Source organism: Rana temporaria, chromosome 9, assembly GCF_905171775.1.
Source record: "Rana temporaria chromosome 9, aRanTem1.1, whole genome shotgun sequence".
In the NCBI taxonomy this organism is placed as follows: domain Eukaryota; kingdom Metazoa; phylum Chordata; class Amphibia; order Anura; family Ranidae; genus Rana; species Rana temporaria.
In genome coordinates this window covers 168,970,880-168,993,168 of record NC_053497.1, presented here as the reverse complement: position 1 = coordinate 168,993,168, position 22,289 = coordinate 168,970,880, and the positions used below count along the sequence as shown (strand labels likewise).

Sequence of the window (22,289 nt, the reverse complement as noted above, 5' to 3'; positions counted from 1 at the left end):
GCAGCCAATGCTAAAGTAAACCCGTCGTTCCCGCGTCGCGAAATTTGAATTTCACGTCGTTTGCGTAAGTGATTCGTGAATGGCGCTGGATGCCATTCACGTTCACTTGGAAGCAAATGACGTCCTTGCGACGTCATTTGCCGCAATGCACCCGACGGAGCATGCGCTCTACACTCGGCGTGGAAGCGCGCCTAATTTAAATGATTCCCGCCCCCTACGGGATCATTTAAATTGCGTGCTCTAGCGCCGGGCAATTTTGCCGGCGCTCCCTCGCAATTTACGGAGCTACTGCTCCGTGAATCGAGGGCAGCGGAGCAAATTTGCGGGGGCGCAGGGCAAAATCGTTGCCCTGCGCCTCCGCAAAAAAAGCGCAAATCTCTTTGAATCCGGGCCAATGTTGTCTTATGGTTAAAGCGCTGCGCAAACTGTTGGCGCTATATAAATCCTGTATAATAATAATAATATAATAATGGTTAGCATTGCTTCCAAGCATGCGTGTTTGTACTTAAAGCATGCTATCCAACATTTGTTATCGGAAAATCCGACAACAATTGTCCGATGGAGCATACAAACGGTCAGATTTTCCGACAAAACCCTGCCATCACACAATTCCCATCGGAAAATCCGATCGTGTGTATGGGCCTTTACAGTGATCAGTGCTAAAAATATGCATTGATCACTGTATAAATGACACTGGCAGAGAATGCGTTAACATCAGGGGCAATCAAAGGGTTCAGTGTGTTTCCTGGGTATGATTACTAACGGTATAGGGGACGGTCTGACTGGGAAAACATAGAGATCCGTTTTCCTGCATAGCGGGAAGACAAGATCCTGTGTCATCCCCTGTCAGAACGGAGATCTGCCTTATTTACATCGGCAGATCCCCGTTCTGTCTCTGTGGGGAGCGTTCGCGGGCAACCAGCGGACATCGCGTCCGCCGGACCCGCTGATGGGCCAATCGGTGTGCTCGCCCATACAGGCTAGTGCACGAAATGAAGTACCAGTACTCTTGAATCGCCAGCCTCTCATTGGCGCTTTGGTGAGTATTTCATAATTTCATTATGCCTTTACAACCACTTTAGCAACCAATCGCACAGCAGACAGTGTATTGAGTCTATGTGGAACTAAACGTCTCAGCAGATCAGTCAGTATATGTATACCTCCTCCTCAGAACTGATTTTACACAAGAAAGACTCTGCAGACTCTGCCAATGCACACACGTGTTCCCGCGGAGCGCGCCATGTCTAGTGAGGGCACTTCCGGGAGGCAGCAGTGACGTGTTTCCGGCGGCGGAGTTCTCGCGGGATTCTGAGCCGGATTCTATTGTGCCACGTCTGAGCTGTGCAGGTGAGTGCGGGCTGAGAGCTCCGGGGTGCCGCTCAGGGGGGGTTCTCCGGGTCCTGCTGGGACCACCACACTTCCCGGCATGCACCGCCTGCCAGGGGGATCCTGGGACTTGTAGTGTCATGCTAAGCCTGGACTCCTATCCTCCTGTGTTATCATAGAGATCTGCACTGACCATACAATCTCCTCTAAGATTCCCATACAATCTGATTGTGTAATCTCCTAGAAGATAACCATACAATATGATTGTACAATCTCCTTTTAGATCTGTGTAGTTCCTGATTGGATACACATTGTTTAGTTGTGTCCTCCTATTGCCTAGTTTTGGAAAATCTAGGAGATTGTACAATCAGATTGTAATTTATGGCCAGCTGTATGTTTACCCGATATATAAATAGTGAGCGCAAACCCAAACGGTCCATTCTATTGGTCAGGCAGGCCCATGCACTACATAGTTGATTTTGGAGCTAAAGGTGACAACCGGATTGTAGTGTCATCCCGTGTGCAACCGGATTGGATAGAGAAGCGTCTTCCTGTGTGTGCGACCGGATTGGATAGATTAGTGTCTTCCGGTGTGTGCAACCGGATTGGATAGAGTAGCGTCTTCCGGTGTGTGCAACCGGATTGGATAGAGAAGCGTCTTCCGGCGTGCAACCGGATTGGATAGAGTAGCGTCTTCCGGTGTGTGCGACCGGATTGGATAGAGAAGCGTCTTCCGGTGTGTGCAACCGGATTGGATAGAGTAGCGTCTTCCGGTGTGTGCGACCGGATTGGATAGAGAAGCGTCTTCCGGTGTGTGTGCAACCGGATTGGATAGAGTAGCGTCTTCCGGTGTGTGTGCAACCGGATTGGATAGAGTAGCGTCTTCCGGTGTGTGTGCAACCGGATTGGATAGAGAAGCGTCTTCCGGTGTGTGTGCAACCGGATTGGATAGAGAAGCGTCTTCCGGTGTGTGCAACCGGATTGGATAGAGAAGTGTCTTCCGGCGTGTGCAACCGGATTGGATAGAGAAGCGTCTTCCGGTGTGTGCAACCGGATTGGATAGAGTATCGTCTTCCGGCGTGCGACCGGATTGGATAGAGAAGCGTCTTCCGGTGTGTGCAACCGGATTGGATAGAGAAGCGTCTTTCGGTGTGCAACCGGATTGGTTAGAGTAGTGTCTTCCCGTGTGTGCAACCGGATTGGATAGAGAAGCGTCTTCTGGCGTACAACCGGATTGGATAGAGTAGCGTCTTCCGGCGTGCAACCGTATTGGATAGAGTAGCGTCTTCCGGCGTGCGACCGGATTGGATAGAGTAGCGTTTTTTCCGGCGTGCGACCGGATTGGATAGAGTAGTGTTTTTCCCGGCGTGCAACCGTATTGGATAGAGTAGCGTCTTCCGGCGTGCAACCGGATTGGATAGAGTAGCGTTTTTCCCGGCGTGCGACCGGATTGGATAGAGTAGCGTTTTTTCCGGCGTGCAACCGGATTAAATAGAGTAGCTTTTTTTCCGGCGTGCGACCGGATTGGATAGAGAAGCGTCTTTCGGCGTGCAACCGGATTGGATAGAGTAGCGTTTTTTCCGACGTGCGACCGGATTGGATAGAGAAGCGTCTTCCGGCGTGCGACCGGATTGGATAGAGTAGCGTCTTCCGGCGTGCGACCGGATTGGATAGAGTAGCGTCTTCCGGTGTGCGACCGGATTGGATAGAGTAGCGTCTTCCGGCGTGCGACCGGATTGGATAGAGTAGCGTCTTCCGGCGTGCGACCGGATTGGATAGAGTAGCGTCTTTCCCGGCGTGCGACCGGATTGGATAGAGTAGCGTTTTTTCCGGCGTGCGACCGGATTGGATAGAGAAGCGTCTTCTGGCGTGCAACCGGATTGGATAGAGAAGCGTCTTCCGGCGTGCAACAGGATTGGATAGAGAAGCGTCTTCCGGCGTGCGACCGGATTGGATAGAGTAGCGTCTTCCGGCGTGCGACCGGATTGGATAGAGTAGCGTCTTCCGGCGTGCGACCGGATTGGATAGAGTAGCGTTTTTTTCCGGCGTGCGACCGGATTGGATAGAGTAGCGTTTTTTAAAGTGGATGGTTGGCCTCTGGGGTTGCAGCACTGAGGCTCTGGTCTCGGTCCCTGTGCTCCATGGAGGGTGTGTGTTATTTCTGGGCTCCTCCCAGAGATGAAAGATAATGTTACGCCGAGTAAATTGATACCCAACATGTCACGCTTCAAAGTTGCGTCCGCTCGTGGAATAGGCGACGTTTAAAAAAACTCTACAGGTCGCATGTTTTGAGTTACAGAGGAGGTCTAGGGCTAGAATTATCGCTCTCGCTCTAACGATCGCGGCGATACCTCACTTGTGTGGTTTAACCACTTCAGTACCGGGCACTTTCGCCCCTTTCTGCCCAGGCCAGTTTTCAGCGCTGTCGCAATTTGAATGACAATTGCGCGGTCGTGCGACACTGTACACCAACACCTTTTTTTTTTTATCATTCTGTCCCCACAAATAGAGCTTTTTTTTTATGGTATTTTTTATTTTTTTTTGCTATAAACAGAAGAGGGACAAGTTTGAAAAAAATACAATATTTTTTGCTATAATATCCAATTTTTTTTTTTTAAACTAATTTTTTCCTCGGTTTAGACTGATACGTATTCTACATATTTATGGTAAAAAAAATAGCAATAAGCGTATATTGATTGGTTTGCGCAAAAGTTATAGCGTCTACAAAATAGGGGATAGTTTTAGAGCATTTTTATTATTTTATTTATTTTTTTACTAGTAATGGCGGCGATCTGGGATTTTTTTTTTATTTATTTTTTTGTCACTGCGAGATTGCGGCGAACATCCCGGACACTTGACACATTTTATGGACCTTTCACATTTATACAGCGATCCCTGCTATAAAAATGCATTGATTGCTGTATAGATATGACTTGCAGGGGGCGAGGAAGGGGTTAATGTGTTCCCTGGGAGTGATTCTTACTGTGGGGGAGGGGGACTGACTGGGGGAGGTGACCAATCGTTGTCCCTATGTACAAGGGACACACCATCGGTCGCCTCTCCCTGACAGGACGTGGATCTCTGTTTTTACACACAGATCCACGGTCCTGCTCAGTTACTGGTCAATCGCGGGTGCCCGGCGGACAAATCGCAGCCGCCGGACACGCGCATCGGGTTCCCAGTGACGCAGCTGGCCCTCTAGTGGCTCGGGAAGGCGCAACGTCATATGACGTCCGCCCAGAACCAGAGGCTGATCGTCCCGCCGTCATATGACTGTGGGCTAGTGGTTAAACAAGGCAGATCGCCGTTCTGTAAGAGGGGAAGATGGAGATCTTGTGTTTCTGCTAAGCAAGTACACAGATCTCTGCGCCAGTCAATAATATCTCTTAAACCTGTACGGTTTAGGAGATATTCCTCTTGCAATAGGCCGTTGACTTCAGCGGCACATCGGGTATTCTCGGCTGAAAGCCCGGCAGACCTTGCCGGAAAGCAGCTTCCCGTGCGCATGCACGGGAGTGACGATATCGCAGCTCCAGCCACTCGCAGCGATGGAGCCGCGATACCCAGAAGACACTCCCTTGGCGTGGACCGGCTGAGATACCGACGCCTCGTTCTAAGGTAAGTATTTCATAATGAGCTAGTATGCGGCGCATACAAGCTCATTATGCTTTTTGCCTTACTGGTGGACCAAAAAAAAACTGTAAGCTGGTATACAACCGCTTTAAGCAGAGTAAATAGATATCAAACATGTCGGGCTTTAAAATTGCGCGCGTTCGTGCAGCAGCGACAAACTACATAGGTGACACTTTGAAAGCTTTTACATATTCACCCTTTGTGTCTCTTGAGGGACTCTAGTGGTGAAATCTCCCAGTTGGGGTCATTTATTACAAAGTCTGGTGGTGAAGTGAGGTCCTCATACTGTGGTGGTAGCTTTAGAACCCAGATGAAACAGAACATAAGTTTTTGCTCTTCCTGTGAGGTTCTCTCTTCTACCCTAACTGTTTCTTTTTTTTTTTGTCCTTTTAGGTGAGATGGGTCGAATCTGGCAGAAAGGATCGCGAGGGGCCTGTGCCACATTGCTGGCCTTGGTGGTGGTAAATCTGCTGTGCACTACATTGGCTCAGAATCACCATGGGCACAGCCACGGAGATGGTCACCATGGCCACAGTCATGAAGGTCATCATGGGCACGGCCATGGACATCATGGGCACGGACATCACGGCCACGAGCATGGACACGCGCACGGCCACGAGCATGGACACGCGCACGGCCACGAGGACCACCACGGGCACGCCCACGACGACCACCACGGTCATGATCACCACGGTCATGGTCACGAGGATCTTGATGCCTTCAGAAACCGCTGGCAGTTTGGAGATGCACCACCCCAGGAGGCCATTGAACAGCCTGCTAAAAGTGAAGCCCACGTAGACTCTCCACCTTCCCCACCACAGTGGTTAAAAGAGAAGCTGGATCCCGTGACACTCTGGACCTATGTAAGTGTAAACCCCCCCCCTTTTTTTTTTAAGATCAGCCTAGAGCATAACTCAAGGTAAAGAACTATATACACAGTTAAAAAAAAGAGGAGGGAATAATTTATATATATATATATATATATATATATATATATATATATATATATATATATATAATTGGAGAGCCAGGGCTGGTGAGCTGTAATTTCTATTTTGCAGTATGACTCCTTGTTGCCACTGATTTTGAAGTTGAATTTCAATCTGCTTGAGACTTTATCTGGCACGGACATTTCAGGTTAAAGCTTCCACCCCTAAACTATGAAAAAAGAAAAGTCGGGGTGAATCAAAAAGGATAGTTCTAATTGTCTTAGAGTTTGATCGTCACTGTAATGAACGCAGCCTCAGTCTGGCTCCATCCAGGCCACCCTCGCTGATGTGTTTCGTCCCATCCACATGACGAAGCCCAGGGATGTGTGAAACACGTCAGGGGGTTGCCTGGATGGGCTGAGGCTGCGTTCATTACAGTCAGGCTCTGATGGTGTGCGGCGTTTGAGGTCAATTCCTTTCTCTAGTCTCTGTACAGTGGTCTGATATTATTACAGTTCTGCAATCAGCAGGGAGCATGACTATTACAATAAGGCAAGGGGGTGGGGCTTGTAAGGCCATTGTACAGAAACGGCACGGCGGGCTCAAGTTTTACACTCCAGCCAACAGGAATTCTTGCTGTGTCTGGGGAAACCTTTATTAAAACAAAAGACACATATATATATATATATATATATATATATATATATATATATATATATATATATATATATATATATATATATTTATTTATTTATTTATATATTTATTTATATATATATTTTTTTAAATATTTTTTTTTTTTTTTTTTTACGCAGCACATATTTTCGCAGATGGGCTCAGCTGTGTGTATGGGCTCCATGATTACTATAGTGCTGCATTTAGATGCACACAAAACACCGCAAATGAGCCCCTAGGCTACCGGTCTTGGTTTCCGCTCCAGATTGATGTATCTGCCAGCCTCGCCATGACCGAGAGTAATCCTTCAGGTGTGATCCTCTTCACTGAGGAACCCTGAGCAGTAACAGGTGTGGGCATTCCCTAGAGACTAATGTCCATGTATAATACTGCACACAATCCAAAAGGAAACTACAATTGGGCTTTAAAAAGGCATAGTCCGCCTATTTAAAATAGTAATGAATGCACCCACCCCCCAAAAAAGGTAATGAATGCACCCACCCCCCCAAAAAGGAAATAAATGCACCCACCTCCCCAAAAAAGGTAATGAATGCACCCACCCCCCCAAAAAAGGTAATAAATGCACTCACCCCCCAAAAAAGGTAATAAATGCACCCACCTCTCAAAAAAGGTAATAAATGCACCCACCCCCCAAAAAAAGGTAATAAATGCACCCACCCCTCTCAAAAAAAAGTAATAAATGCACCCCCCCCCAAAAGGTAAATTCACCCCCCCCCCCCCCAAAAAAAGGTAATGCACCCACCTCCCAAAAAAAAGTAATGCCCCCCCCCCCAAAAAAAGGTAGTAAATGCACCCCCCCCCCCAAAAAAGGTAATAAATGCACCCACCCCCCAAAAAAAGGTAATAAATGCACCCACCCCCCAAAAAAGTAATAAATGCACCCACCCCCCCAAAAAAGGTAATAAATGCACCCCCCTATCAAAAAAAGGTAATGAATCCACCCCCCCCTCCCCCAAAAAAGGTAATGAATGCACTTTGTATTGAAATCTGCAGAGCATTGTAACTGGGAGGATCATTGTATTGCAGGGGTAATGCACAGACTCCTCCATTGTTTACCCCCAGCCCCAGAAGCTTCTAATGTTGGGCATACAGCTTTTCTGGCAAAGCTCTCTTTATTCACATTGATCGATGTGAATGGAGGGATCTGCTATGCTCTTCTTTTTTTTTTTTTTTTTTTTTTTATTATTATTTTTTTTTTGTGGGCTGAACGAAAAAATGAACATTACATGTATGCCCTGCATTAGGCATGTGGCAGAAACTCCTAATGCTGGCCATGCACGTCAATTTATTTTATTTTTTTGGAGGCCCTAAAATGCAAGGACTGTTCAAACACCAAGTTTTTTTTTCTACATAAACTGAAAATGAAAAAACGAAAATATATTATCTTTTTTTCATTTTTCAAAATCGTGTGACAAAAAATTAGATCTGCAAAATACTTACCATGCCTCTTATCAAATACCTTGCAGTGTCTACTTTCCAAAAAGGGGTCATTTAGAAGGCTGTGGATTAATATATACCATCAACCATAAGTAAAATATGTATCAGGGCCACAATATGCCCAATCTTAAATGTGAATAACCTAAATACAAACAATCTATGGAAAATATATAAATTAAAATTGAAATCATGCAAGTGTGACACAGTAATATCGAACTTGAATCACAGATCTAGATTAATGTGTCGGCATACAGTCCATATGCCACAGTGCTCCTGTGAAAAAATATGTTTTTTTACACATATATACGCACTATTTTTGTATTGTTTTCACTATTTAGCTGGTTAGCAGCAGCAAAAACAGCTATTTTTGCTATTTCTGTCCTGGACTTTTAGCACCTCAAAATATGATCAGTCAAAGTCCGAGCTGCTTAAAAGCTGCGTAAATACAGTATATATCCCATTATATATATATCTATGTGTGTGTGTATATATATATATATATATATATATGTATGTGTGTGTGTGTGTTACCAAATCCATTGCAGAATCATTTTTTTAATCATTTTTATTGGATATGTTTTATAACCGAAAGAAAAAAATATTTATTTTCTCCCCAAATTTTTGTATTTTTTTATTTGGATAATAAAATAAATAAAAAAAAAAAACAGTGGTGATCAAATACCACCAAAAGAAAAGCTTATTTGTGTGTAAAAAAAAAAAATGATATAAATTAAATTTGGGGTACAGTGTTGCATGAAGCACAGTTGTCAGTTAAAAGTAGCACAGTGCTAAATAGCAAAAAATGCTGTGCCCCCCCCCCCCCCCCCCCATTGCCTGCCTATCGTAGATTGGACTGACTGTATTTTTATATCTTCTATGTCTTGGGCGTTGTCCACTCATGGCTTTGCCTATAATCCCGATGCCTCATCGGCTCTTTGTTGGCGAGCTCTGCCAGGACTTTGCAGCAATGTGCCGTCATCCTGCCAGGGTTCCCATGCGGTTGTAATCTCTCACACGTGTGTCGCTTCTCACTGACGCTCTCCATCTGCTGTACAGATTGTGTTTGGCCCAGCGTGTCCTGTTTACTCTCCTTGTTTGTTCTGTTCCTCCCGCTGACGTTCTCTCCGTGGACGCAGGGATTATCTAACTGCTTCTTTCTCTTGCAGGCAATCTGTGCTACTCTACTGATCTCGGCCGCGCCATTCTTCATCCTCTTCCTGATCCCGGTGCAGTCCAACAGCAGCCAACATCAGTCCCTGCTCAAACTACTCCTGAGCTTCGCCTCGGGGGGGCTGCTGGGAGATGCCTTCCTGCACCTTATCCCCCATGCCCTGGGTATGAAACCTTCATGTCTCTACAGTTCTGTGTGCCACCACGGTGTAGCTTTAAATGAACTTCTGTCTCCCACTAGAGCCGCACTCCCATCACCAAGTGGAGGAGGGGCATCACGGGTCACATGAACATGAACACGGACATTCTCACGGTGAGCAGTCATTGCGTCTTATTGCACCTTTGCAACCAATGGGGGACACATTTTCATTACCAGGTGTCTGTTTGCTAATCTAGGTTTGATTTGGACTGTCTGACAATCTCTGTATAACTATATAGCTTAAGGAATTAAGTCCTCCCAACACATACAGCCATTAATTCCAGGCTTGTTGGCCATCATAAGTGTAGTGCATGGAAGCCATGGCTTCTGTGGAGGTAGGTTGAAGATGGTATAACAATACAGGATAGGCTTGGGACCCAACAAGATAGTGTAACCATACAGGATAGGCATGGAACCCAACAAGATAGTGTAACCATACAGGATAGACTTGGGACCCAACAAGATGGTGTAACCATACAGGATAGGCTTGGAATCCAACAAGATAGTGTAACCATACAGGATAGGCTTGGGACCCAACAAGATGGTGTAACCATACAGGATAGGCTTGGGACCCAACAAGATGGTGTAGCCATGCAGGATAGGCTTGGGACCCAACAAGATGGTGTAGCCATACAGGATAGGCTTGGGACCCAACAAGATGGTGTAACCATACAGGATAGGCTTGGGACCCAACAAGATGGTGTAACCATACAGGATAGGCTTGGGACCCAACAAGATGGTGTAGCCATACAGGATAGGCTTGGGACCCAACAAGATGGTGTAACCATATAGGATAGGCTTGGGATCCAACAAGATGGTGTAACCATACAGGATAGGCTTGGGACCCAACAAGATGGTGTAACCATACAGGATAGGCTTGGGACCCAACAAGATGGTGTAACCATACAGGATAGGCTTGGGACCCAACAAGATGGTGTAACCATACAGGATAGGCTTGGGACCCAACAAGATGGTGTAGCCATACAGGATAGGTTTGGGACCCAACAAGATGGTGTAGCCATACAGGATAGGCTTGGGACCCAACAAGATGGTGTAGCCATACAGGATAGGCTTGGGACCCAACAAGATGGTGTAACCATACAGGATAGGCTTGGGACCCAACAAGATGGTGTAACCATACAGGATAGGCTTGGGACCCAACAAGATGGTGTAACCATACAGGATAGGCTTGGGACCCAACAAGATGGTGTAACCATACAGGATAGGCTTGGGACCCAACAAGATGGTGTAGCCATACAGGATAGGTTTGGGACCCAACAAGATGGTGTAACCATACAGGATAGGCTTGGGACCCAACAAGATGGTGTAACCATACAGGATAGGCTTGGGACCCAACAAGATGGTGTAACCATACAGGATAGGCTTGGGACCCAACAAGATGGTGTAACCATACAGGATAGGCTTGGGACCCAACAAGATGGTGTCCCCATACAGGATAGGCTTGGGACCCAACAAGATGGTGTAGCCATAAAGGATAGGCTTGGGACCCAACGAGATAGTGTAGCCATACAGGATAGGCTTGGAACCCAACGAGATGGTGTAAACATACAGGATAGGCATGGGACCCAACAAGATAGTGTAGCCATACATAATAGGTCCGGGTCTTAAGTGGTTAATTCTGCTTTAATTGGCGCAAGAATTATGGTTTGCCAGTCACAGTCTAAATAGATGGAAGGATTAAATAAAACCTGTACTAAAATAAATAGGTAAGCTGGCGGTGCCGACCACCTGAAAACACTAGTTGCCTGACTGTCATGTTGGTCCTTTTGGCTTCCGTACTTTGAGTCATTGACCCAGGAGAAATATGAAAATCGGGCGTCTTGACTTCACTTGCTGCATGCTTGTTGTCGGTCAGGGATCAGCACCACAGCCGGGCTACAAGCTCGGGTCAGGAGGAGGTCAGCAATGGTGGGTTACAAAAAAAATAAACTTTATAGCTGTGATGTAATTCCTCAGTATTGACTCTTCATGTTTCTGTGTTGTTCTGGCAGACCACAGCCATGCCCATATGATGACCGTCGGCCTGTGGGTGCTGGCAGGAATCATCGCCTTCCTGGTCGTAGAGAAGTTTGTGCGTCACCTTAAAGGAGAGGATGGACACGGCCACAGTCACAGCCACGGTAAGTCAGTGTCTGAGCTTCTAGATCACGGCAGCCTCGAGGAACTACAAGTGTCAGCATGCCCTCCCTGCTTTTGTTGCAAGTAACAAATCGCAAGTGATTTTAAAGGTTTACGGGTTTTTTTTTTTTGTCATGCTTACCTGCAGCCCCGATCCTCCTCTTCTCGGGGTCCCCTGCTGGCACCTTTTGGCCCCCTAGTATTTGTATGGAAGATAGGGACTTTATAGTATATGCTCCTTGTAAAACGCTCAGCTCTGAAGCTCCAAAATGCCCAACAAGCAAAATCCCAATCAATGCAATGGCCCCTGTTCACTTCTGAAGGTTCTATCGCCTGAAGCAAAATCCACAGTGTGCTGGTGTCTCGTTTAAAAATAAAAAAAAGTCCTACATTCCTCCGCTTTGCAGTTGGCTTTGAGAGATCCTCCTCTTCTGGGGTCCCTCAGCCACGCTCCTGGCTCCTCCTCTTCTCAAGCGCCCCATTAGAGAGCCGCTTTCCCTCAGGACACTCGTGCGGGCGCCCTCCAGAGTCCAGCTGCTGCATCCATTGGCACAGACAGCAAGACTCGTCTACGTGCGTCATTGGATTCGATTGACCGCAACAGGAGCCAATAGCTGTGCTGCTATTAAAGTGATTGTAAAGGCTTGCATTTTATTTAAAAAAAAAAAAAAAAAAACATGTCGTAAGTCCACTGTGCAGCTCATTTTGCACAGAGTGGCCCTGAACGGCGTTTTCTGGAGTCAGTCGTGGCTTTTTGGCTCCTCCCCGCCTCAGAAAACCCCCTCTATGAAGCTCTCTCCCAAGGGGGTTACCTTGCGGGCACGCTCCGGAGTCCTGCATTTGGCGTCCATAGCCAAGTGCAGGACTCGGCCTGGCGCCCCCGCGTCATTGGATTTGATTGACAGCAGTGCGAGCCAATGGCTGCGCTGCTATCAATCTATCCAATAAAGAGCCAAGAAGCCGGGCAAAGGAAGAGCGCGTTCGCGACGTGGGACTTTCCAGGGCTCAGGTAAGTAAAGCGGGGGCTCAGATTTATTTTGATGGTATTTGAAATTTTTTGCTAAACGAAAAAAGACAGACTATTTTTTTTTTTTTCATAGTTTGTAATCCGGTAATTTTTCTCCTTCACCGATAGGGGGCACTGGTGGGACGGCACTGATAATCTGTACTGATGTCCCTTTAACACGAGACAGTTATCAGGTTTCTTCTTCTTTACTCCTCACACTAAGACCCCTTTCACACTGGATGCGTGTTTCAGGTGCTTTAGCGCTAAAAATAGCGCCTGAAAATCCAGTGTAAAAAAGTTTTTTCACACGGGGGCGCTGCACTGGCAGGACATCAAAAAAAGTCCTGCAAGCAGCTTCTTTGCAGCGCTTTAGGAGCGGTGAATACCCGCTCCTAAAGCGCCCCTGCCCATTGAAATCAATGGGCAGCGCTGCTGAACCGCCGGCTTTGCGGGCACTTTTGAACCCATTTTCGGCCACTAGCGGGGGTTAAAAGCGCCACGCTAGCGGGTCAAAAAGTCCACAAATGACGGTAAAGCGCCGCTCAGTGTGAAAGTGCCCTAACAGCATGAGGAGTAAAAAGCCAATACCCGGCTTGTGTTCACATCTGTGATCAGCTGTCATTGGACACAGCTGATCACGTGGTAAAGGGCTGCTGTTATTGGTCCTTTGGACTCGGCGATCACAGTGCGCCGCCCTCGTGCCGCAGGAAGTGCGATCACGGAAGGACGTCAATAGACGCCTTCCCGGCAAAGGAACCCCCACGCTGTAGCAGTCATTCGGCTATAGTGCTGGCGGCAACAGGTTAATAACATTCAATTACAATATTATTTGTGGCGCAAATTGTGTACACTATATCATATTTATTAGGGTTGTCCCGATACTAGTATCGGTATCGGGACCGATTCCGAGTATTTGCAGGGAGTACTCGTACTCCCGCAAATACCCCCGATACCGAAATAGAATACTCCACCGCCGCCGCCGCCAATGCATCCCGCCGCATCCCTGCTGCCGCCGCCACTTGGTTAATACGGGCGGGGAACATTACAGCATTCATTTGAATAGCTGTAATGATTCGCGCCGCGTATAGACACTCCCCCTTGCTCGGATGAACTGTCCAATGCCGAGCAAGGGGGAGTGTCTATACGCAGCGCGGCGCGAATCATTACAGCTATTCAAATGAAAGCTGTGATGTTCCCCGCGCGTATTAAGCAGTCGGCGGCAGCGGGATGCAGGTAAGGGGGACATGGTTGCATATGGGAGACGTGACTGGATATGGGGGGGGGGGGGGGAGACATGGCTGCAAGTGGGGGACATGGCTGGATATGGGGGGAGACATGGCTGCCTATGGGGGGACATGGCTGGATATGGGGGGGAGACATGGCTGCCTATGGGGGGACATGGCTGCCTATGGGGGGACATGGCTGGATATGGGGGGGGAGACATGGCTGCAAATGGGGGCAATGGCTGGATATGGGGGGGAGACATGGCTGGATATGGGGGGGAGACATGGCTGCATATGGGGGGACATGGCTGCATATGGGGGGAGACACGGCTGGATATGGGGGTAAACATGGCTGGATATGGGGGGGGGACATGGCTGGATATGGGGGGGGGGACATGGCTGGATATGGGGGGGGGGACATGGCTGGATATGGGGGGGGGACATGGCTGGATATGGGGGGGGGGACATGGCTGGATATGGGGGGGGACATGGCTGGATATGGGGGGGGAGACATGGCTGGATATGGGGGGGAGACATGGCTGGATATGGGGGGGAGACATGGCTGGATATGGGGGGGAGACATGGCTGGATATGGGGGGGGGACATGGCTGGATATGAGGGGGGGGACATGGCTGGATATGGGGGGGGGGACATGGCTGGATATGGGGGGGGACATGGCTGGATATGGGGGGGACATGGCTGGATATGGGGGGGGAGACATGGCTGGATATGGGGGGGAGACATGGCTGGATATGGGGGGGAGACATGGCTGGATATGGGGGGGGGGACATGGCTGGATATGAGGGGGGGGGGACATGGCTGGATATGGGGGGGGGGCATGGCTGCATTTGGGGACACATTTAAAAAAAAGTATTGGTATTCGGTATCAGCGAGTACTTGAAAAAAAGTATCGATACTTGTACTCGGTCCTAAAAAAAGTCCTAAAAAAGTGGTATCGGGACAACCCTAATATTTATTTTTATTTTTTCACCACAAAAGTGGAGTTACCCTTTAAATCTGCAGTAGAAGCCAGTTGTGTTTCAGTTTACTATACTCTTATTATCTTCCCTGAGTCCCTCCACATTGCTCTTTATTGTATAAGGTCGGCCTTCAGACCTCATATGTTCCACTTTGTTACAGCTCCAAAGGAAGCCAAGGCCAGTGAATCGAAGGATAAAGAAGATGAGAAACCGGAAGGGAAGGAGGGAGTGAGGAATAGAAAGAAGGAGAATAATGGCGGCAAGAAAGGAAAGGAGGAGAAGCCCCGATCAGGTGATTGCACGTCGTCTCGTTATGTTTTGTACTTCTTCCAATGTTCATGAAGTGCCTCCAGTCCACTGACATTAAAGTACTGCCCCTAGGGGTATACTTGTGGCAGCATCTCCTGAAAGTCTGTATATTAGATTCAGATACTAAAGTTAGTTGAATATAAAAACTAGTGTGTGTGTGTGTGTGTGTGTGTGTATATATGTATATGTATGTATATATATATATATATATATATATATAGATATATAGATATATATAGATATATAGATATATATAGATATATATAGATATATATATATATAGATATATATATATATAGATATATATATATAGATATATATAGATATATATATATAGATATATATATATAGATATATATAGATATATATATATATAGATATATTCTCTACATATATATATATATATATATATATATATATATAGATATATATATATATAGATATATATAGATATATATATTCTCTACATATTAACACTGTTGGTGCTTTTTTTTTTTTTTTATATCTGTGTAAAGCAGGGCTTTTTTACTAGGAAAAAAACTGGAAGGAACCACCCCCCCTCCTCCGCCTAGGTTCCGCCCCTAGAACCCCCCCTCCCAAACTGCCCCTTTAGAGAACAGGGGACCAAGTATAATCTGGGGGCCTATACAAGTAATTTGTATGAAATTTGTTAATAAAAAGCAATGCAGTAAAATGTGAAATATCCAGCACTTCCCAAAGTGAGCTCAGAGACACTTCCAGACACGGAACACACATGAGCTCATCCCTACTGTACAGCTCTAAGTGCCAATGTGCATGAGCCCTGTGAGTTTGTTACTGCAGTAAAAGCAATAATAGACCCACCACAGAAAGAACAGCCCCCCATATCCAGCATCACTAGATGGACAGCCCCCCATATCCAGCATCAAGACAGCCCCCCATATCCAGCATCAAGACAGCCCCCCATATCCAGCATCAAGACAGCCCCCCATATCCAGCATCAATAGACAGCCCCCCTCCCCATATCCAGCATCAAGACAGCCCCCCTCCCCATATCCAGCATCAATAGACAGCCCCCCTCCCCATATCCAGCATCAAGACAGCCCCCCATATCCAGCATCAAGACAGCCCCCCATATCCAGCATCAAGACAGCCCCCCCCCCATATCCAGCATCAATAGACAGCCCCCCTCCCCATATCCAGCATCAATAGACAGCCCCCCCCCATATCCAGCATCAAGACAGCCCCCCATATCCAGCATCAATAGACAGCCCCCCCCCATATCCAGCATCAATAGACAGCCCCCCCCCCCATATCCAGCATCAATAGACAGACCCCCCCCATATCCAGCATCAATAGACAGACCCCCCCCCCCATATCCAGCATCAATAGACAGACCCCCCCCATATCCAGCATCAATAGACAGCCCCCCCCCCATACCCAGCAACAATAGACAGACCCCCCCCCCCATATCCAGCATCAATAGACAGCCCCCCCATATCCAGCATCAATAGACAGCCCCCCCCCCCCATATCCAGCGTCAATAGACAGCCCCCCCCCATATCCAGCATCAATAGACAGCCCCCCCCCCCCATATCCAGCATCAATAGACAGCCCCCCCCCCCATATCCAGCATCAATAGACAGCCCCCCCCCCCCATATCCAGCATCAATAGACAGCCCCCCCCCATATCCAGCATCAATAGACAGCCCCCCCCATATCCAGCATCAATAGACAGCCCCACCCCATATCCAGCATCAATAGACAGCCCCCCCCCCATATCCAGCATCAATAGACAGCCCCCCCCATATCCAGCATCAATAGACAGACCCCCCCCATATCCAGCATCAATAGACAGACCCCCCCATATCCAGCATCAATAGACAGACCCCCCCCCATATCCAGCATCGACAGACCCCCCCCATATCCAGCATCAATAGACAGCCCCCCCCATATCCAGCATCAATAGACAGCCCCCCCCCATATCCAGCATCAATAGACAGCCCCCCCCATATCCAGCATCAATAGACAGCCCCCCCCATATCCAGCATCAATAGACAGACCCCCCCCCCATATCCAGCATCAATAGACAGACCCCCCCCCCATATCCAGCATCAATAGACAGACCCCCCCCCCCATATCCAGCATCAATAGACAGACCCCCCCATATCCAGCATCAATAGACAGACCCCCCCCCCCATATCCAGCATCAATAGACAGACCCCCCCCCCATATCCAGCATCAATAGACAGACCCCCCCCCCATCCAGCATCAATAGACAGACCCCCCCCCATATCCAGCATCAATAGACAGACCCCCCCCATATCCAGCATCAATAGACAGACCCCCCCCCCCATATCCAGCATCAATAGACAGCCCCCCCCATATCCAGCATCAATAGACAGACCCCCCCCATATCCAGCATCAATAGACAGACCCCCCCCCCATATCCAGCATCAATAGACAGCCCCCCCCCATATCCAGCATCAATAGACAGCCCCCCCCATATCCAGCATCAATAGACAGCCCCCCCCATATCCAGCATCAATAGACAGCCCCCCCCCCATACCCAGCATCAATAGACAGACCCCCCCCCATATCCAGCATCAATAGATAGCCCCGCCCCCCATATCCAGCATCAATAGATAGCCCCGCCCCCCCATATCCAGCATCAATAGACAGCCCCCCCCCCCATATCCAGCATCAATAGACTGGCCTGTTTATTTGTCCCTTTCTATTCAAGTCTGCTTTAACCCTTTCCTTTTGCTCCATACAGATATGACTGTGTCTGGCTACCTCAACCTTGCTGCTGACTTCACCCACAACTTCACAGATGGTTTAGCCATTGGAGCCTCTTTCTTGGTCAACACCAACGTTGGCATTGTTACCACCATCACCATTCTGCTGCACGAGGTTCCCCATGAGATCGGAGACTTCGCCATCCTAGTACAGAGCGGCTGCACCAAGAAGAAGGTTTGTATTGCTAAGCAGGAACATATCTGTCTGTCAAACTACCATATCATGCACTGATTAGCATGAAGCAGGGGCTGGCAACCTCGGCAATCCAACTGTGGTAGAACTACAAATCCCATCATACGTGTGGGAGTCATGCCTGTGGTGGTAAGAGTCTTGCAATGCTTCCTGGGACTTTAAGTTTCACAACAGCTGGAGTGTCAAGGTTGCCTACCCCCTGGTCTAAATCTGACTATGGGAAGAACAGCAGCAGGTAAATGCATGTGTTTACTAACCTCCGCCAGCACATGTATTAGTAGACGTCCCTTTGGATGTGCAGTATTGGAGCTGTATAATATACATTGAACTGTAATATAGGCTGCTGTTAACCGCTTGGTTAGCGTCCTAGATGCACTTAAAGGGGTTGTAAAAAAAAATCCCTAAATAGCTTCCGTTACCTTAGTGCAGTCCTCCTTCACTTACCTCATCCTTCCATTTTGCTTTTAAAATGTCCTTATTTCTTCTGAGAAATCCTCACTTCCTGTTCTTCTGTCTGTAACTCCACACAGCAGGGCCGATCCACCCTATAGGCTCACTATGCAAGCCGCTTAGGGCCCCACAAACCTGAAGGGGGGGCCCCCCAAAATACTAGAGGCCCCACCTGGTGAGAAGTCATTTTTGGCCCCTCACCCTGCTTCTCAACTCGCTGGCTGCATGGGAGAAGAGGTAAGAAGTCAGCACCCCCGCCTTCTCACTTTAAAGGGGAGTTCCAGCCAATATTTATGTTTATTAGAAGTCAGCAGCTACAAAAAGTGTAGCTGCTGGCTTTTAATAAACAGACACTCACCTGCTCCAGCATTCCAGCGACGCGCCGGCCGGGGCCCCCGCTCCTCTTCCCCCCTCCCCGGCCGGTGTCTTCATTGTCACTGTGGGCACCCGGCCGTGACAGCTTTCGGCTTCACGGCCGGGCACCCACTGCGCATGCGCGTGGCCCGGCCCTGCGCTGTTTGATTGGACAGGCGATCGCCTAGGACCTGTCACGTGTCCTAGGCGATCGCCTACAGGGAGGGGCTGCCAAAAGGCGATTAAGCTTAATCGCCTTTGCAGCCCCTCGGCGGAAGGAGGAAGTGGGACAGGAAGTCCCCTTCTCCTGAAGCCCCCACCCCCCCCCCCCCAAAAAAAATTACATGCCAAATGTGGCATGTTAGGGGGTGAGGAGTGGGATTAGCGGAAGTTCCATTTTTGGGTGGAACTCCGCTTTAATGTAAGATGTCAGTTCCGATAGCAGAACACAGCCGACCCCCCCCCCCCCCCCCCCCCCCGCGTCTCAACTTTAATATTTAATGTGACATGTCATTTTGCTTAGGGCCCCAGGAAGGTCAGGATCGGCACTGCCACACAGTAATGCGACACTTTCTCCCTGTGTGTAGAAAGCCTCTTGAGGGGGCGAGCAGGAGTGTCAGGTCGCCCACTAACACACAGCTCCTTTCTCTATCTGCAAAGTAGAGAGGGTTCTGACACTCCTGCTCCCCCCCTCCCCCCTCAAGAGGCTTTCTCCACACCAGGGAGAAAGTGTCGCATTACTGTGTGGAGTTACAGACAGAAGAACAGGAAGTGAGGATTTCTCAGAAGAAATAAGGATATTTAAAAGCAAAATGGAAGGATGAGGTAAGTGAAGGAGGACTGCACTAAGGTAAAGGAAGCTATTTAGGGGATTTTTTTTTTTTTTTACCTTTTACAACCCCTTTTAACTGGGTCGTTCAGGTTACAGGAGGACCCCAAACAATGTTTGTTGGGTATATTAGATAACCTTCCGGTTAAGGATACCTCTAGAGCTCTTTTTCAAGCCCGTAAATAAATTTTGAGGCACTGGAAGTCTACAGAGCCTCCCACAGTGAAGCAATGGATTACTCAAATGGGGGATACCATCCAACTTGAGAAGTTCATTTATGAACACAGAACTAGCAGGGGGAAATGTGATAGATTATGGTCCTCATGGCTCGATGTTCCGGGTTTTATCCCCGGTGGACCTTGTTCTGGACCCATATACTTTAATAGCTGAGAGGATACCAAACTCTGATTTGGTGGTCCCATAGCAGTGGTTTTACAACAATACTTTATTGTAATTTTTGAGAGATTGTTTAACTGTATAGGTAAGATGAAAATCACTAATGTAGTGTGATGCTTATTGTTTCAAACACACAAATTGTTACTACTGGCAGTTTTCTATATCCTCTATCACTGCCTTTTAAACTTAAAATGGTATGGCAGTACAAGGCAGGGGCGGGAGGGGAAAGTGCCCTGGGCGGTACCATTTAATATAGCAGGGGGGGGGCGCAGCCGTAGGTGAAGTTCTGCCACGTCCGCCAGTGTTCCACCTGTGCCAGCAGGCCCCTGTATTGGCGCTTTTCCGGCAGTATAGCTGCGGTGCCCCATTGATTTCAATGGCCAGGAGCGGTGGAGGAACGGTGTATACATACCGCTCCTTCACCACACTAAAGATGCGGCTAGCAGGACTTTTTTTACCGTCCTGCTAGCGCACCGCTCCAGTGTGAAAGCCATTGGGGCTTTCACACTGGAGAGACAGCAACAGCTGTTTCAGGTCACTTTGCAGGCGCTATCTTTTAGCGTTATAGCGCTTACAAAGCGACCCAGTGTGAAAGGGGTCTAAGAAGATTATTAACATACCGTACAGACAACTGATAAAAATATATTAATTACTAAAAACTTTTAAGAAAACATTTGCCATGTTTTGAAACGACATTGATTCTTTCTTAAAAACAGGGGGCAGTTTTCCATCTTCGCCCTGGGCACCAAATGACCTTGTCCCAGCACTGATGGCATGGTTCCCTATTTTATTTATTTTTTACAGCCCACTCCACGTGTGGAGGACGGACTAGATTGCATTCAAACCCAATCTGCCCATCATTCTCTGGTTTTGTAGCTGCACATTAAATTTAAGCTTCTTCTCTATTACAGGCGATGATGTTGCAGCTCAGCACAGCACTGGGTGCTCTGGCGGGCACTGCCTGCTCCCTCTTGGCAGAAGGCATTGGTGAAGCGGCCACTCTGTGGATTCTGCCTTTCACCGCCGGTGGATTTATCTACATCGCAACTGTCTCCGTCATCCCTGAACTGCTCCAAGACTCTCGTCCCTCTCAGTCCATTAAGGAGACCATTGGGCTGCTTCTTGGGGTCGCCATGATGGTCCTCATTGCACAGTTTGAGTAGGATTTTGGCCGTGTTATCTAGCTGGGACCGGAGCCGCGGTGAATAGTGACATAATTGAGTGCCGAGGGGCCATTGTCAGATGCTGGTGGTGTCCTTGTGCTCTTGCAACACTATAGAGCAAGAGTGATGTCACTTTCTTATCTCGCCCCAATGGGTTGTCATATCACGGTCTGCACACTTAATTTTTATTTTTGGGCTGGATTTCTTTTTTCTGGACCAAATTATTGTCTAAACGTGAATTTTCATAATATCCTTAAAGTGGAGGTTCACCCGAAAAGTAAATTTTTAACCTTAGATTGATGCTCATTTTGTCTAGGGGAATCGAGTCGTTTTTTTAAAATCAAAGCCATACTTACCGTTTTAGAGAGCGATCTTCTCCGCCGCTTCCGGGTATGGGCTGCGGCACTGGGCTTTCTATTTGATTGACAGGCTTCCGACGGTCGCATCTATCGCGTCACGATTTTCCGAAAGTAGCCGAACGTTGGTGCGCAGGCGCCGTATAGAGCCGCACCGACGTTCGGCTTCTTTCGGCTACTCGTGGCGCGATGTATGCAACCGGCGGAAGACTGTCAATCAAATAGGAACGCCCAGTCCCGAAGACCATACCCGGAAGCGGCGGAGAAGATCGCTCTCTAAAACGGTAAGTATGGCTTCGATTTTAAAAAAACTACCCGAATCCCCTTGACAAAATGAGCATCAATCTAAGGTTAAAAAAAATGTTTTCGGGTGAACTCCCGCTTTAACTCAAATCATTTTCCATTTGTGGCTCTACAGTCCAGACAGAAGTTTTTTGTTGTTTGTTTGTGTTTTATTTTTATACCTCCTCTCACTCTAATCCATGGCTTAACACTTATCTAAGATTAAAGGAGAACTATAGATAAAACATTTTTTTCCATTTTGGAGGGTTATAACCCCTGACAGATTGTTTTTCATCACTTGTGTCCCATTACAGAGATTTCCCTTCACTTCCTGTCCCATAGCCAAACAGGAAGTGAGAGGAAATCCCTGCAAATTTAGGGAAATTCATTGGGGACCCTCCAGGTCACCAGAACTAGTGTCCCCATTGGAAGTTTTCCCTTC

At 47.8% G+C, this 22,289-nt stretch overlaps 1 protein-coding gene and 1 non-coding gene across 2 annotated transcripts; both read left to right on the top strand.

Annotated features, from left to right (window-relative positions):
- The first annotated feature begins 1,117 nt into the window (after positions 1–1,117).
- Positions 1,118–21,527, top strand: SLC39A7 (solute carrier family 39 member 7). Its single transcript, XM_040324972.1, has 8 exons — positions 1,118–1,347; positions 5,353–5,822; positions 9,188–9,356; positions 9,433–9,504; positions 11,403–11,531; positions 14,899–15,030; positions 17,803–17,999; positions 20,958–21,527. The coding sequence occupies exons 2-8, from the start codon at positions 5,358–5,360 to the stop codon at positions 21,207–21,209; spliced, it is 1,416 nt and encodes a 471-aa protein (XP_040180906.1). The 5' UTR covers positions 1,118–1,347; positions 5,353–5,357; the 3' UTR covers positions 21,210–21,527.
- Positions 6,807–6,964, top strand: LOC120914822. The gene has a single exon (XR_005743828.1).
- Positions 21,528–22,289: the final 762 nt, after the last annotated feature.

What these genes read in the sequence shown, in the direction of transcription:
- SLC39A7 (XM_040324972.1), top strand. Translation starts at nt 5,358, where the DNA reads ATGGGTCGAATCTGGCAGAAAGGATCGCGAGGGGCCTGTGCCACATTG. An exon ending in CCGTGACACTCTGGACCTAT is followed by an intron (nt 5,823 to 9,187) that starts GTAAGTGTAAAC and finishes TTTCTCTTGCAG; the next exon opens with GCAATCTGTGCTACTCTACT. An exon ending in TGAACACGGACATTCTCACG is followed by an intron (nt 9,505 to 11,402) that starts GTGAGCAGTCAT and finishes TTGTTCTGGCAG; the next exon opens with ACCACAGCCATGCCCATATG.